The following is a 15,638-nucleotide window of genomic DNA, read 5'->3' on the forward strand; positions in this document are numbered from 1 at the left end:
TGCTAGATAAGTACCTGTGGGGAGGATGGCTTCCTGCTCCCCCGGCACACATGCGTTGCTGATCATCAGCAAGAATTGTCAGAGTCTGGACTTGTCGTGTTGAATTTGTCTTTGAGCATGTACTTTTGTCCAGGATGCATGGAATGTCTTTCCGCGGGACCGTTGGCCCAAATCAGAACTTCCATGGGAAGTCAGCGCCGCGCTGCGGACTGGTCTTCCGCACCTCTCATTTGAGATATCAAAGTATCTTCCCCAAAGGATTGGTCACTTTGCTTGGGACACAGTAGCAATGCTAACCCGGTTTCTCCCCTTGTATACTGTACGGTGTTTCCCGAAACCACCATTCCCCCTTCTGGAAGAAGCGTAGCAGCTTCTCCCATCACAAGCCGAGGATGTAAGTAGATAGGCTTTGCCATCAAATCCATAACAGTCGAGGCAATCTAACTACCTACGAATGATCCCCGGGCGCATTTACGCTCATATTCCTTATACAGAGTGAGGGTAACGGGGTCCTGCGAGAGCCTCGCAGTGATGGAATATTTATTGTGACGTGCAGACACGCGGGCGGACAAGCTTGGCAACTGCTCACTTCCCTCCTCCTCGAATAACACGACTGGCAATGCATGATCCCTGCTCAACACTCTTCCCAATCAAATCGACCAGGGCCGCTCTCAAATCTTGCCCTAGTTCTGTAAGTTTGACCTTTCATTGACATTTCCGGCCTTGAGGCAAGGCAGGCGAGCCAGGCTTCGGAGCCGCTGAGTGCCGGCACACACAAGATGGTCAACGGCGAAGCCATCGCGTACAGCGTTTCCTCCTTCGTTTGCGCTCTATATGTGCTTGAATTTGGGGCCGACAAGTTCATCGACCACACGGCTATTGTCGCAGAGCGAACGGGGATCCCCCAAGGTATCATCGGCCTGTTAACAGCTGGCGCCGAATGGGAAGAGGTGAGCACTGACCGAGCAGAGCGCCGGCCTTCACCTTTATGGACGAAGTTCCAAGTCTGATTCTCTTTCTCAAAAACGCGAAGCTCGCCGTTGTCGTGCTCTCCATAGCTCGTCAACGCTCCTCGCTTGCAGTTGGAAACATCGTCGGATCCTGCATCTCTAACATTCTAGGAGCCTTTTCCCTTGGTCTCATATTCCGCAAGGATGAAGCTCCCATCATTTTCGACAGGAGCTCCAAGGTATACGCTCTGCTATTACTCCTCCTCGCCATTCCGATTGCCGGATTGTCCAAGTTCGGTCACCGCGGAATGTGGACAACAGCCGGCGGCATCGCGATAGGCGTTTTTGTTGTTTACATTGCTTCCATCGCCTGGTTCATCACCAGGGGCCGCATGGTTGCGCCAGAGCTGTCAGACAGTGACAGCGACAGCGAAAGTGAGGTCGGAAACGATGAGGGCAGTTTCGACGGACCAGAAGAAAACCACAGTTCCACCCACTACGCATATGGTTCTTTCCAGGAATCGGCGAGCCCAACGCCTGCAACAGCACCAACAAACACCAAGTTCACGCAAAGAGCAAATGCACCTGATGATGCTGCTCCTAACAATAGCCTTGTTCCATTATTGACACCCCCTGCCGTCGATACAGAGGACCAATCGGACTCCGCAGCGTCGTTGGACCTGGAAGAGGCCCTGGGGGCGCGGGCGGCGGCAACATCTTATCGCGCCGCACTCGACGGTACCTACAAGCACAGCGTCGCCTACCACGTTGTAGTCCTGGTCCTCGGGTTCCTCGCCATCCTCCTGAGCAGCTATGTCCTTTCCCGCGCGGCATCCAACCTCGTCGACGAAATGGGCATCTCTGACGTCCTCTTTGGCGTCGTCGTCCTCTCCGTGGCGACTACGCTGCCCGAGAAGTTCGTCGCCGTCCTCAGCGGATACCGGGGCCAGCCCGGCATCCTGGTCGCCAACACGGTCGGCAGCAACATCTTCCTCCTGAGCTTGTGCATGGGTATACTGTGGGTCAGCACCGGAGGCTCGTTTGATCGGGGTTCCGTCAACGCCGCGGAGCTGGGGGTCATGTTGGGCTCTACGGCGGTCTTGACATTTACGGTATGGTGCGGAGCGCGTTGGAGCCGATGGATAGGCGGTTGCATGGTGCTGGCATACGTCGTGTTCTTGGTGTTGGAATTCACAGTCATCCGCAAGGAGTAGGCTCTGGTTGCATCGGACCCAGAACAAGACCAAATCAGAGCAAACCATACACGACCGCTACCTTGGTACCTAGGTAAAGTAAGGTAGGAGTTGCAACGCACCGGGGAGACTTTTCGTAGGCTTTGGCAATGAATGCCTGCCAAGACCTAACCGTTGGTTCTGGTCCTTTGTCGTGACCGTCATACCTTGGGTGCTGAGTAGGTGAGGCAGGTAGGTAGGTACCTCCTAGGTACTAGGGATGTACATATACTCGTCCATTCCTACCAACATGACCAGTTCTTACCCCCTGGTTAGTTGAACCGCCGACGATGCTGTGACGGAAAGAAAGAAGCATTCACTTCGTTGGAAAAAAAAAACCTGGAGAATGGTCACTTTGTATCATGTACCAAGGTCACTTTACCCCCCTTCCACTAAAAAACCCAGGATCAAACTGACAAGTTGCCCAAATTCATTTTGAGAGGAGTAACAAGCTTGTATTGGTGATCTGTATGTCCCCCTGACTGATCGTGCTACCTATTGATACATATTCTTTTTTTGCGGAATTGCAAATGCAGCAGAGTGTTTTTTTGGGGGGTGTGGCGAATACTCCCGCCAATCCTGAACACCAGAATGCTATGATTGGCTATGTACAAACAATGGTGACTGTGATTGCCACCAGACCTTCCGCCCCGGGGTCGGGATGATAATGATCATGATGACGATCGTGAGGTTCAAGCATGCAAGGGCTCGGCTCGTCTAGTATTGTCGAGCGGCCTGTTGGCAGGCCTTGAGTTGTTCGAGGTACCAGCCACAGATTGTCATGTTGCCCTGGTTCTGGTTCATGCAGTCGGTGAAGCTCTTGATGTCCGAGGCGCAGGGGCCGGTGGCCTCGGTCGACGAGCTCTGGCTGTACAGTCTGTTGTCCATGGCGTTTCCGGTGTTTGCGTAGGCGTCGGTGGGTAGCTGTTGCTGCTGTTGTTGTTGCTCGACGGGGGCAGAAGAGGAGCTGCCGCCGCTGAAGAATCCGCCGATGGCGTGGCCAATTGAGGAACCGACGGCAACACCACTGTGTGTGCCGTAAATTGTCAGCACAGAAAAGCGTAAAAAGACTGGGCTTCGGTCATGAAGTCATGGTCACGGTCCTCGAACCGCCGGGAATACTTACGCTGCGGTGCTTGCCATCTGGCCGAACAGACCTGGACCTTGTGATGTCTGGGCAGGAGGAGCATGGGCTTGTTGGGCAGGCGCAGTGGGAGCGGTCGACATGGGTCGGTGCTGTTGCTGCTGTGGCGCCGCAGGCCGAGGTGCTGAAGCGGTTGGCCTTGACGGGGCCGATCGGGAAGGTCCTGCACCACCGCGAGAACGAGGCATCTTGGGAGAATGGAGTGGTTCTGAGGGAGACGGCAAGAGAAGAAGAAAAGGTAAGGTTGTGAGGTATTTGTAGCAAAGTTGACAGAGATGTACAACTGGTGAAGTCAGTTATTTGAGGTATGAAGAATGGTCGAAGGCCGCAGAAGATGGCGCAGATGGAATTCCAAACTCCACCAATTGCCAAGACCGACATTCGAACGAGCCGACGCTAACCGGATATAGATCGCGTTTGCTGCTCCAGGTGTCTGCCCGTCCACTCCCTCGGCCTCGTGTTCAATTGACCACGACTGACTAACTCCAGGCCTCCATCTATGATACGAGAGTTCTCGAGCTTGATACTGAGTAGTCTTGATTCTGGAAATGTCATTGATGCTGATTGTGTCATTCCTTTACTCCGAACGAAGCCCAAAGCAGTACATCATGTTCGTTTCCCTCGCAACGAATGAACTCTGCATAGGTTTGGTGGCTCTCTGCTCTATCATGCTGTCAAGATAGTACGCCAACAGAGAATCCTCAGACGGAACCCCAAATACATTGCTGATATCCGAGCCATTAGTACTCTCCCAGATCAAAGCCCCAATCAGGCTTGGTTCCCTTGAAGCGTCTTTCGTCCAGGATTTTCATGGTTTGCTCAAACACCTTCTTCTGCAGTTTCTTGCCTTGATCAGTATATATCCAGGATTCTACATCCTGGTTTCTCCCGTCTGACATGAACATGCCATGCGACTCTGGGCCTGCACAAGCACCATAGACCAATGTCCGTGACCCCGCCTCTGTTGATCGTCCAACGATATACCTCAAGAGGCCAGCCACCGCTCTCACGACAATATTTTGGTCTCTGTCCAGCGAACTCCGGCATAGCCCCGGATTGACAAGAGTTACGACGACAGGGGGTGGAGACGGCTGCGACTTGCCCAGCCGCGAGACGAATTCCCGAACGAACAGAACTTCCAGCAGCTTGCTGACATTGTACCTGCTCGATGCATCAGATGAAAGAGTCCGCGTATTCAGAAGGGATCCGTGTAACGCAGTGACAAAGCCCCCAAGCAAGAACAAACAGAATCGACTCACCTGTCAAGAGCATTATATGACGCCTCGTCATTCAGCGTCTTGTAAATGTCTGGGGCGTTCGCTTCTGGGAACTTCGTGTATCTATGGACCTCTGAACTGACAATCTCCAGATGTGGAGTGGAATCTGGGTATTTCTCCTTTGTCTCGGTGAGCTTGGGCAAGAGACTCAACGCGAGCAGTAGAGTATTGATGACGTTGACCTGGATGACTGTCTCAAAGCCCTCATTGGCATTCCATGTGGGATTGCTTATTCCGGCGTTTTCCACCACAGCGTCAAGTCGAGGCAGCTCGGCTTTTGCCTTCTGTGCAAATGCTAAGGTCGAAGCTGTGCTCGTCAGATCCAGAGCCCACACTTCGATAGCATCTGCATCAGTCCGATGTCGAACACTGCGGACGATATCCTCTTTGGCCGTTTGCCCCTTGGACACAGTCCGTACCGCCAAAATTAGCTTGGCGCAGTTGAGACGATAAAAGTGCCGCGCTGCCTCGAACCCCTGAAACGTGTGTCAAGCGTCAATGAATGGATAGCGCGGCTGAGCATATGTATAGGGCGTTTGAAAGCAGAGAATTTCGCTCCCCAACAAATCCGGTCCATGGCGTGAAAGGAAGAACTACTTACGAGACCAACGTTAGACCCAGTGACAATTATTGTCTGTCCCGCAAAAGAATGCTCCGGGTACGGCGGCGTACCGAAGAATTGAGAGTGTAGGAAGATTCGAATCGCCGGGCCGAATTTCGGCTGGATGTCGTATTCGTCCAGCATCTCAAGTACGCCTTGGGGCAACTTTAGGTACACGTAGTCAAGATGTCGAATCAAGACTGTTGGAGACGATCAGTTGGGCAAGGACTCTGAATGGTTGATGACGAGTTCTGTCCCAACGGAGATTGGCAGTCTTGGGTATTCGCGCGTCGTTGCCCGGTACTTTGAGATCGACCGAGAACAGGACGAGAAAAAGTACCTGGTACCTAGGTAGTGCTCGTCTGTCGGTACCTACTTAGATGTATATTCACAACATCAGGCCGCCAGGCAGAATTAGACTGATGTCACCATAAAGCTATCACAGACTCGGAAATTCCCACGGCCGAGAGCGACAAGACAGGGAAAGCCTTGAAACTCTGCCCTAAACCCTAAAGGCACGGAGTGGTGAATCCCCAAATGCATGTGCCCAAAGCGTAAAGCTGAAGCTCGGGGCGTCGTAACCGGGAGTCGTTAGCCAGGTGCTTGTCGGTGTCCAGGTCAAGAACTAGACACCGCGCGTTGTAGCACAGAAGTCGCAATCTCGTAGCAGGGTATGTATCTCGGCATGTCTCTGCTCTGTTCTTGACTTTAATAACTGATACAGGCTCATGACCACTACGATCTTCCCCCTTCTGTGTTTACTAGGCTCTATGTATACTCGGATAGTTCTCTTGCCAGAAGCCTTTGGCTGCTTTCGTCGTGCTTCATCGCCTTCAACGCCTGCCTATTGGCTGAAAATCCCCCTCAGATCTGCAATCTCTCCATGTTTCTGCTGTCTGCCTGCTAAGCCCTGCTATCATCTTCAAAAGCGAAGGTCCATCATGGCCTTCCTTGACTTGGCTTGCAATACTGGCCAACTCCCAGAGCCCCAGGGTCCATAAGCATCTCTTTCTCCAGCCCTCCCTGACAGGTAGCCGCTCCTCCTGGAAGAAAGGCACCAGCGTATTCGCATCGGATGGTCTTACCTGTTTCCAAACACGTCCAGCACAAGTGCATTCTCGGTGCAGCTAACTCCAGGCTCTTGCGATCTTTACTTTAGACCCGGATTGTCACCGAGTTGCTGCTGATTTCGGCGTTACTCGAGTGAAGTCCTCACCGGTGTTACTTCAGCTCCTCAATCATAGCTGCATCCTGCTGCTCCTACTACCTAGCAAACGATCTGTGGGCGACACCTTTACCGGCCCCTGTGCAACGGCGGGCGGTGAGAGGTAACCGGATAGCCAGGCGCCTTTCTTCGGTGAAACAAGATGAGACCGCCTAAGAATGGGAGTGGATCTGACAAACTATACCTCGTTTTGCCGCGATACCATTCTGACCGAAGACTTTCACTTACAGTCGACTGAGTCGCTCACCAAGGATAATAATGTTAATCGAGACAATCAAATTTCTGATCTCCTAGGATGTTATCAATCTGGTAAGCTGCATATGACCTTCATTTAGACCAGTCACATTCCAATGTAGGAATCAACAGTTAACGAATTCAATGCAACGTCACATTCCAGCTCCGTAAGGTACTGAATCCCGCCCAAAGATGAAGCCACTTGATACCACCAACTGCCCCTCCCAAACCTCATTGCAGTGGTGAACTCCCAGTATTCAGGACACCAGCCTGCGGATTCCCAGTCAAGAAAGCCCGAAAGATGGCCCTCATAATCAATCAAGATATTGTGAGCTTTGAAATCTCCATGGGTAAAGACCACTCGATGAGGTACTTCCAAGATACTTTTTGCCTTGGCTAGGGCTTTGTCGTAGTCTTCTGTCGAGTTGAAGCCGTGGGGTGAAGCCGGACTTCGAAGGTACTCTTGAAGATCTTCTTCACTCTCCACGGGACCCATACTATGATTCGGAACACGTTGGCTTGATATCGAAGTGCCTAGCACTGAACAAATAGACTTGCCAAAGGGGCTCTTCCATGCACGCATCGCGTCCAAACATTGCCGAAGTTCTTCAACCCAGGGATCTTCTTCCAAGCCTGTAGATCAAAGGAATTATAAAGGTCGATGCCCGGTAGCCGCGTCATGAGGATTGAGATCGGTCGCCAGGAACCTGGGTGCTCCCCATAGCACAGGACCTTTGGGACGGGCATGCCAGCCGCGCGAGCCATTTGCATGGCAATAACCTCCTCGATGCGTACACGCTCTGTCCATTTCAACACGAGGCCAAAGGGAAGTTGCATAATCTGTCTAGAGAACGGAACACCGGTCCACGAACAGTATAGTTCCGAAAAGCGTGCAAGAAGACTATGAATCACCCCCCAAAATCGGCGCACTGGCGGGCTTGAAACACTTGGAGTTGGTGGAGTTCTGTCGGTGATGATGGCAGCTATCGGCCGAGGCCAAGTATAGTCGGGTCGTAAGATGTGAGGAACCCAGGGATTTGACATTGTGGACGGTGGTTGTTGAGCCGTCTAGGGACAGAAGGGGCTCAGGTATCCCTTCGTAATCTTTGAGTGAGTAAACCCCCGATCTGCACACGTTATGAGGAATGGTAACCAACCAATCACAGCGTTCATCGTTCCTTGGACAACTATGGAGGGCTCGATGAGAATGCACTGCCTCCCCCTACCGAGAGATCTGGGCGAGACGAAACACCTTTGCAGGGTTGGGTTGCGAGTGTTGAGTACATGGGTGTCGGTTTTCAAGGCAAGAGATTCGAATACGGGGAGGGTAAGATGGCATAGTGTTCGACAAAGGTCTACCGTCCATTCGAAGTCGACTATTTAGGCCATTTCAGGTAAAATGGATTCTACCTCGGCAAGCCTTCCCGCGCAGTTTGCGGGGTTTACTTAGGTAAGGCATTGCATAATCTATTCTTTAGTTGATCATTCGCTGATGGAAAACGTCTCTCTTTTCCTTGAAACGTGCTGTTTCGCAGCTTGATCATCCAAGATACCAAAACAATCTACGGGTACTCGTTCTTTGCTAAAGTTACACCCTTCGCCACAGATACCTACCTACACAGGTACCTCGTAGGTATCGTCTGGTCTCGCCATGGCCTTTCAAGCTCGCGCATTCCAGCAAGCATGTCGACTTCGTTCTCAACCGGCCACGAGCATGATGCGGCTTGAAAATCCACAAGCCAATGCAAATACCAATGCCACCACCTCGATCCTGACCACCAGCCGCCCTTACACATCTCAACATACGAGAACGAGATCGAGGCCGCAGACACGAAGTCCTCCCCTGGCCCTATCACTCTCCCTCCCCGGCCAAGCTCGGCGGCACACAAGGCGCGCAAGCAGCAGTGCCAGCTCCTCCTCCTCTTCCTCCACCACTCCCCGACGATCCATCACCGTAACCAGCGACGACGGACGGTACAACTGGTCGGATCTCAGCACATCCGAAAAAGCGGCAAGGGGGACACAACAGACGTTCAACTTTTTACTCGTCGCCGCAGGACTCGTTGGCACCGTACGTGAAATGACATGACACATGACTTTTGTGCTCTCTGTCATTCCTACTCCAACCCTTTTTCCCCACCACACCTACAACGCCTCTTGGGGATACCCCATGCAGCAGTAGTAGTAGCAGGAGGAGTACTACGTTTGTGAGACACACTTGCCCAGTACCTACTTACTGACACACACCCGATTTTGTGAGACAGGTCACGATATCCTACCTCCTGTACCAAGAACTTCTCTCGCCCGACTCGTCGGCGATCCAATTCAACGCGGCCGTCTCGCGCATAAAGTCGTCGCCCGAGTGCCGCGCCCTGCTCGGCCCGTCCAGGGAGATCACTGCGTTCGGGGAGCCCACGGCCAACAAGTGGGCGCGCGCCCGGCCCCTCGCGCACTCGACCGAGACGGACCGCTACGGGACGACACATTTCCGCATGCACTTCAACGTCGCCGGGCCCGAGGGCGAGGGTGTCGTGACCGTGCACATGACCAAGCCGCGCGGCGGGGACAGGTTGGAGTACCAACTGCTCAGTTTGACCGTCAAGGGCCATGAGACGGTGTACTTGGAAAACAAAGAGGCCGAGAGGAACGTCAAGAGCAAAGTCGGCAAGATGTTTGGTGTACAATGGCGGTAGGGGCCGTTCAGAATCGGACCCCTTGCGCGAGCACATCTCAGTATCGAATCAACACGAACGAATAGTCGGTTTGCACGCCAAAAAAAACATCACAATGACAGACGGTCCACGATCTGAGGCGACTATGAATCAAAGGAGAGCTTTCCGATAGGATCACAAGCGAGCCTAAAAGGCATCTAGATATCGCGCTTCCCTGGAAAAGGTGATAGGTTGAATCTCTTCTATGGATGAGCGCATGTCATCCCTGCCGGTCATTATCTCGCTGCACGTCCAGCCAACAGTCCTGCTATCTGTATTCTTCCAAGATCATTTCAGGACCACATCAACTCAATTTAGGTCAAGATGGCTCCAGACGAGCCTGATGAGGTGGGAGGTACCACGTATACCGAGCGACGCCTCAAGCAGACACTTCGTCACGCTTCAAGACCTGTATTTTGGCACCAATAGTAGCCACTACCGCCGCAGGAGATGTCTCTCCTTCTCTCGAGTCGCTTTCCAGTGAAATAGGCTGCCGTCTGTGGCTCGTGATATCGATCCCTAGCACACCTCCAATATAGCCGCCTCTCTCCCCTGGCACACTGAACTCTCGGAATGTATAACCCCATTCATTAAGCCAGTTACGCACTCCTTTGCCTACTTTGTCTTTGCCGTTTTTGCTGTGGTGTCCGGTTCCAGTGATGGCGTACACGATTCTCCTACCCCTCTTGGACTGGGTAAGGAGGATGTTCTCGAGATACTCGATGGCTTCTTCAGGGTGGAGGCCATGAAGATCGACATAGAGCTCGTCACTGTCATCTGTCGATGAGAGGTGTGCATTCCGTTCATCATACAACGCTTTCGCCGCTTCTCGATGGGCCTTTCTCATCGCATCATTCTCGGCCTGTCCCCGCAGGGACAATGCCTTAGCTGCCCGTGCATCGTTGCGATTCCATGCTTGTGCAGCACTGTCCAAGTCAGCAAACGCCTCGTCAATCCGAAATTCGCCTTACCTTTGTAGAAACTTGTTGCGGACGCTGCCATGCTTGATAGCCTCCTGTCTATACTTTAAATACTGCTGGTTAGCACGCGAGCCTGTTTCCAGCCATGGGATATGCTGTGGCTCCGGTATTCTCTTCGCAGCAGCACTTTCCGAGCCCCCGTAGGTACGGATTTTGCGGGTTGCGTCACCTTTGCGAGCCTGACTCGGCACCGGTGAGGGCGACATGCGGACGACATCAGCAAGTGAAGACGGCTGTTCCTTTTCAATGCTATGGCCGTGCCTTGACCGATGACCATGGTGTTTCGCCCTTTTGGCACTCAAAGATCCTAAAGCAGGAAACGCATCTGTGTCATCCATAGCCAGAGATGAAGGTGTTTCGGGACGATTCTGATGCCGAGAGTTGGGCCGCGAATGTGGTCGTGATGTAGTGCCAAAAGTGCCCAGTGCACTTCGAGATTTTTGACTGCTAGGAACGAAAGTATTGCCTGCGGCCAGTCCAGCTTGAAGCGTGCTTCTTACATTTTGCGCTGAAAGGGTTGGAAATTGGTCGTACTGATCCTGGAGTTGGAACGTGGTGGCTGACCCATTTTCGTTCACGTTAAGCTGATTGATAAGAAGGGCCGGATCGTGCGAAAATTGACAAGAATCACCTGCTAAGCAGTTGCCGCTCATCCAATACCTTCAATACGTCAGCATGTGCGCCCACTGTGCGGGCTTGACACTTACTTGCAAAGGTAGCCACTTGTATCGTGCGCAAAGCGACAATCAGCACGCAGACACGATCCAGATGCCAACCAGTATTTACAAACAATGGGGCTTTTGGATGATCCAGGCGTAGTGGGTCGGACTGGATTGACCGCTATAGATTTCCCTACCAACACATTGGCATCGCTGGTGGGAACGCCGGTATACTGAGCATCGCCGCCATCGGTTCCAAGCAGCGAAGCAATAGTGGCACCGAGGTCGTACGAATTCTTGTTTAGGGCGTCCTCTATTTCCTCATCGGTTTTGCGGTCACCTAATACAGATCGTAATATATCATAGGGGCTCATATCAGGTTGTGGAAGCCATTCCTGTGCCACTGCATTAAGATTGCCGAAAGAGGCGTTGCTTGCACTCTCGTCAGCTAGAAGCCAGTCCACATTCTCATGACCGTAGTCGCCGTAGATATCGGGAGCAGGACTGGCGTCGGAAAACTCATAAGCATTCAGGCTCGGACTATGGGGTATAGGTTGCGCCAAAGCGAGTCTCGGGGAGGGTCGAGGAGAAGCGAATGGAGATGGCGCACTGGATTTCTGGCGAGAAAAGCTTGGGCGCGAGACTGGAAAGCCAGTTGAAAGAGCCGGGCTAGAGGAAAGAGGCGGAGGTGAACCTAATGGTGTAGGAGCTCTCGCCTGCCATGGCGCTGGCGATGACTTGCGGATAACTTGATGTCGCAAAGGAGTATCCGAGTTCTCTCCTCGTTGCGCATTCCGATGTTTCCACAAGGCGTTCAGAATGGCATTCTCCAGGGGAGTACCACTTAATCCAGCTTCTTTACTAAGAAGTTCCTCAAGGCGCTCGGTCTTCTCCTCCTCATCTATTGTACTGTCGTCCAGAATAGGACGACAGAGGTCATAATGTTCGTCAGATATCATTTCGGTCGTTACGAGGAATCGAGTCAGCAGGGAAACAACGAAGAACAGCGGGGGCTGTTATGTAGGCTCGACATGAACGACGGGTAAAGTGAGCGCGTCTCGAACTCGCTTTGGGCGTGCCGTTAAGGAGCGATGGCGAAGTGATGCTGGTATGAACAAGGGATCAAGGAGCTAGCGTCAAGAAGCTGAGACCGCATGCGATCGTGTCGATACCGGGTCACTCATGAGATGGTGGAATGAACGGAAGAGACAGCGGGGTAAGCTGCGAGGAGAGAACGAAGAGGTCGACAGAGAGGGTAGTGAAGAGTCGGATACACTGGGGGAGAGCAGTGGAAACACCAACGTGCTAGTGAAGTGTCGCTTGGATAGAGAGTCTCTGAAGTCGAGCACGAGGCGAGCGGGGATACGTGGTGACTGCACTGGGTAGACGCAGGAGAAGAGCCAAATACGGAGTAACGAGGGATGGAGCGACGATGTGTCTGGGGATCGAGAAGGTACTGTAAGTGGCTTAAACGAGGAGTGTAAGTTGGCTTGTCTAGGCGACAATGAGCGCCTGGAAACGTGCCCACTAGCACAGGGTCACTAGGCGGGCGGCTCATGCCTGGAGCTTTAACTAAACTCTGACCATCCCCAGCCACTGTGGTTAGTGAGGTCTATTGTCCAGGAGTGCGAATAGGCCTAGTGCGCTTCCTCACATGGGCGTAGACCAGGCCGAAAAGGGACTATGGATGCGGGCCAAAACAGATGACGTAGCGCCAAACAGGCCACTAGGCCGCCTCGGATCATCCATGCAGCGATGCTGACAAGTTGACAACGGCCCGAGTCTCCAAGAAATCGCAGTCTGTGCATGTTTCATCAATCCTACCTAACCCTTCTGCCTACGACTCTAACTACCTTTCTCTCTCCGTTTCTCACCTACAATCCCGGTTTTGTTGTCGGCACATCTCTCCTTTGACGTCTTCCCGTCTGTCTTGCATACTTGTAAACTATTGTATGGGCTCAGCATGTCCTAAGTCACCTCGTCTACTTTTCTCTCTGTACCGAGCCATCCGCTATCCCAACTCCCTCCAGTTCTCAAACCGGCCTTAACCCTCTAACGCCCTCTTACCTCCGTCACAATGACCGTAAACCATATCGCGCTCCCAGACGCTGATGATGATTCGCCGCGGGCCGGCCTCCTCAGTCCCTGGCAACCGCCGCGAAGGTCACTCTCTACTGGCAGAAGCTCTCCCTTCGTTCGAAGTCGATCGGCCGCCTGGCGAGATGAGGCCATCAGGAATGCTGAACGAATACAAAGACGAATTGTCAAAGTATGGAGCAAGATGAGTGTGCTGCAGCGGGTGCTATCCGTCATTGGGCTTGTGATTCTCAACGTCCTCGCCATCCTTTTCCTGATATTCAATGAACGCATCTTTGGCCTGCTCGAGCCCCTTGCTGAACGATGGAAACATACAACAGGTGGTTGGACAATACTATGGGCCATAACATTCTTGACAGCTTTTCCGCCAGTCATTGGCTATTCGACCTGTGGAACGACTGCTGGATTTGTGTACGGGGTATGGGAAGGGTGGTTGATTTTGGCGTCTGCTACGGTAGCAGGATCATTTTGCTCATTCCTCCTCTCGAGAACGGTACTGCGAAAGTGGGTGGAGAGAATGGTTGCAAACGACAAGCGCTTTGCCGCCTTCACGCTCATCCTCAAACACGACGGCCTGAAGCTCTTGTGTATGATTCGCTTATGCCCTTTGCCTTACTCTTTGTCAAATGGAGCGATGTCGACATTTCCGACCGTCCACCCAGCCATGTATGCGTTGGCCACGGCCATCGTATCTCCGAAACTGCTGATACACGTCTTTATTGGAAGCCGTTTAGCCGTAATTGCAAGAACAAGGGAGAAGATGACCATGGGCGACAGACTAGTCAATTATTCCGGGATTGCAATTGGCGCGACTGTCGGCATCTTGACAGGAGTGTACATTTATCGGCAGACGATGGCTCGGGCTAAAGAGCTGGAGGCTGAGGAAGCCAACAACATCCGAGATGCTGTCCGAAGAACTGGACACTTACCCCCGGAATACGCTGACGACCCGGAAGCCCAGGTGGCTGCGAACGCTTTGGAACGAGACGACGATGTCATGGACTACTTTGACGAATCTTCCCCTAATCCGCAAACAGAGTATCATGATGAACCTACCGATGATGAGGATGTATTTGGCCGGGGTGACGGAGACGATGAAGATATTGTAGATACCATCAGCCTCCACACGCAAAAAGGAGTAGATGATTGAAGCGTCCAACTTGCGGGATTGGGAAGCATACAATGAGACCATCTGTGTATAGATTTATCGAATAGACAGGGGTATAGATGTTCCTTTGAACCCATCTACTTCCACGGCAGAACCGTCGGTCATTCATTCGCCCGCAATTTATTTTGCCGAGTAATTGACTGAGACGTCGGTGTGCAAGACGAGACGTGTTAGGACCGGCATCAGCAACATATTAGGCAGTGAATTATGGTCAGGAAGGTATCTCGTGTATCAGTTCATTCACGAAGCCTTCATGATTGTCATTTGAGTCCCCTCAACACAGATCATACCTCCAGTCAGAGCTTACAGAGACATTGAAGACAACAGTGCTCCAACGATCTCCATACCCTGAGTGTTCCGGAGGTGTAAGCATTCGACCTTACTCCGTAAACAACCTCAGGAATGATCTCCAGCCTTCCCCATGGAAGACCCGAGCAGGGCTTTGAGAATACTGTGTCGTACAACAAGTGTCGCCAGGTCCCGAAGTCGAGCAGCAGTTTTGCTTACCTTATCTTGCCATGAGGACTTTTGTCCAGGTTAACGGAAGGCGCTAGGGTGAACCAGGCTAGTGAGGCTGGGTACTTGTGTTGTGTCGTACTGTGTGTACCTGTACCTACTCCGTACAGTCCCTTAGTTTGCGGCCTCGGGGCTCAGCGGACCGCCAAGAGAACCAAGCGTCTTTAGAAGTGGTAAGCCTGCTGGAATACCTGCAAGATGCCTGCTAAAAGTCTATCTTAACTGGCTCGGTTTACCAATTAACATGGGCATCTCTTAGCTCGTACACCGGACGAATCTCTTTAGCCAGCTATTTGGCGATGTCGAGAGCCTAATGGCTCACCACTGGCCCAGGACAGGCTCACTAGGCTGTTAAGACTCTCCGAGTATGGAGTGTCACTAACAGCTCGCCTGGGTCGCCCCTGCAGAAGGATCGATTTTTGCCTCCCTCGACACTTGTTCAACAGGGGTATGGCTATGCCAGAGCCAACCCCCTCCCTTTGTGCTTTCCAGGCACCGAAAGCAATGACACGGCTGGCGAAGACTAGTTAGTCCGCGAGTCCCCTTTCAATAACCAGGTATCCGTATTGCTTCCTGAACCCTGTGAGCCTGTCCGGATATCGCTTTGTCCTTCCTTGTCATTGTGCCTCCTTTCGCCCAGGGACTGGTGAGGTCATCTTATGCCGTTCTCCTGCTTCTGCCCAGCGGTGAGTTCGTCGAAGTTGACAAGATCAACATCGTTGTTGAAATTCTCAATCCTGAGTATCCTACTTTCGCTGCTTACTTTGTACTAGCTTCTGGCTCGGCGAATCACCCTTGGTTGACCTTCTCATTCGGTGAGCGTGTTACAACTTGGAGGAGGAGG

General features: G+C 52.4%; 8 protein-coding genes across 8 annotated transcripts; 3 read left to right on the top strand and 5 right to left on the bottom strand.

The window, feature by feature from the left end:
• Window positions 1-779: 779 nt before the first annotated feature.
• Window positions 780-2,164, top strand: PV08_07522 (uncharacterized protein; the record flags this gene model as incomplete). Its single annotated transcript, XM_016381852.1, has 2 exons — window positions 780-950; window positions 1,034-2,164. The coding sequence occupies 2 exons, from the start codon at window positions 780-782 to the stop codon at window positions 2,162-2,164; spliced, it is 1,302 nt and encodes a 433-aa protein (XP_016234954.1).
• A 735-nt stretch (window positions 2,165-2,899) lies between these two features.
• On the bottom strand, window positions 2,900-3,514 carry PV08_07523 (uncharacterized protein; the record flags this gene model as incomplete). Its single annotated transcript, XM_016381853.1, has 2 exons — window positions 2,900-3,209; window positions 3,309-3,514. 2 exons carry the CDS (start codon window positions 3,512-3,514, stop codon window positions 2,900-2,902), a joined length of 516 nt encoding a protein of 171 aa, XP_016234955.1.
• Window positions 3,515-4,066: 552 nt separating this feature from the next.
• On the bottom strand, window positions 4,067-5,348 carry PV08_07524 (uncharacterized protein; the record flags this gene model as incomplete). The annotated part of the gene is made up of 3 exons (XM_016381854.1): window positions 4,067-4,487; window positions 4,586-5,079; window positions 5,205-5,348. 3 exons carry the CDS (start codon window positions 5,346-5,348, stop codon window positions 4,067-4,069), a joined length of 1,059 nt encoding a protein of 352 aa, XP_016234956.1.
• Window positions 5,349-6,769: 1,421 nt separating this feature from the next.
• On the bottom strand, window positions 6,770-7,159 carry PV08_07525 (uncharacterized protein; the record flags this gene model as incomplete). Its single annotated transcript, XM_016381855.1, has 1 exon — window positions 6,770-7,159. One exon carries the CDS (start codon window positions 7,157-7,159, stop codon window positions 6,770-6,772), a length of 390 nt encoding a protein of 129 aa, XP_016234957.1.
• Window positions 7,160-7,197: 38 nt separating this feature from the next.
• Window positions 7,198-7,707, bottom strand: PV08_07526 (uncharacterized protein; the record flags this gene model as incomplete). The annotated part of the gene is made up of 1 exon (XM_016381856.1): window positions 7,198-7,707. The coding sequence occupies one exon, from the start codon at window positions 7,705-7,707 to the stop codon at window positions 7,198-7,200; it is 510 nt and encodes a 169-aa protein (XP_016234958.1).
• A 607-nt stretch (window positions 7,708-8,314) lies between these two features.
• Window positions 8,315-9,356, top strand: PV08_07527 (uncharacterized protein; the record flags this gene model as incomplete). The annotated part of the gene is made up of 2 exons (XM_016381857.1): window positions 8,315-8,734; window positions 8,928-9,356. The coding sequence occupies 2 exons, from the start codon at window positions 8,315-8,317 to the stop codon at window positions 9,354-9,356; spliced, it is 849 nt and encodes a 282-aa protein (XP_016234959.1).
• Window positions 9,357-9,753: 397 nt separating this feature from the next.
• PV08_07528 (uncharacterized protein) lies at window positions 9,754-11,972 on the bottom strand (the record flags this gene model as incomplete). Its single annotated transcript, XM_016381858.1, has 3 exons — window positions 9,754-10,300; window positions 10,346-11,014; window positions 11,062-11,972. 3 exons carry the CDS (start codon window positions 11,970-11,972, stop codon window positions 9,754-9,756), a joined length of 2,127 nt encoding a protein of 708 aa, XP_016234960.1.
• A 1,118-nt stretch (window positions 11,973-13,090) lies between these two features.
• On the top strand, window positions 13,091-14,260 carry PV08_07529 (uncharacterized protein; the record flags this gene model as incomplete). The annotated part of the gene is made up of 1 exon (XM_016381859.1): window positions 13,091-14,260. One exon carries the CDS (start codon window positions 13,091-13,093, stop codon window positions 14,258-14,260), a length of 1,170 nt encoding a protein of 389 aa, XP_016234961.1.
• Between the last annotated feature and the right edge of the window lie 1,378 nt (window positions 14,261-15,638).

This window comes from Exophiala spinifera (assembly GCF_000836115.1).
Source record: "Exophiala spinifera strain CBS 89968 unplaced genomic scaffold supercont1.5, whole genome shotgun sequence".
Lineage (NCBI taxonomy): Eukaryota > Fungi > Ascomycota > Eurotiomycetes > Chaetothyriales > Herpotrichiellaceae > Exophiala > Exophiala spinifera.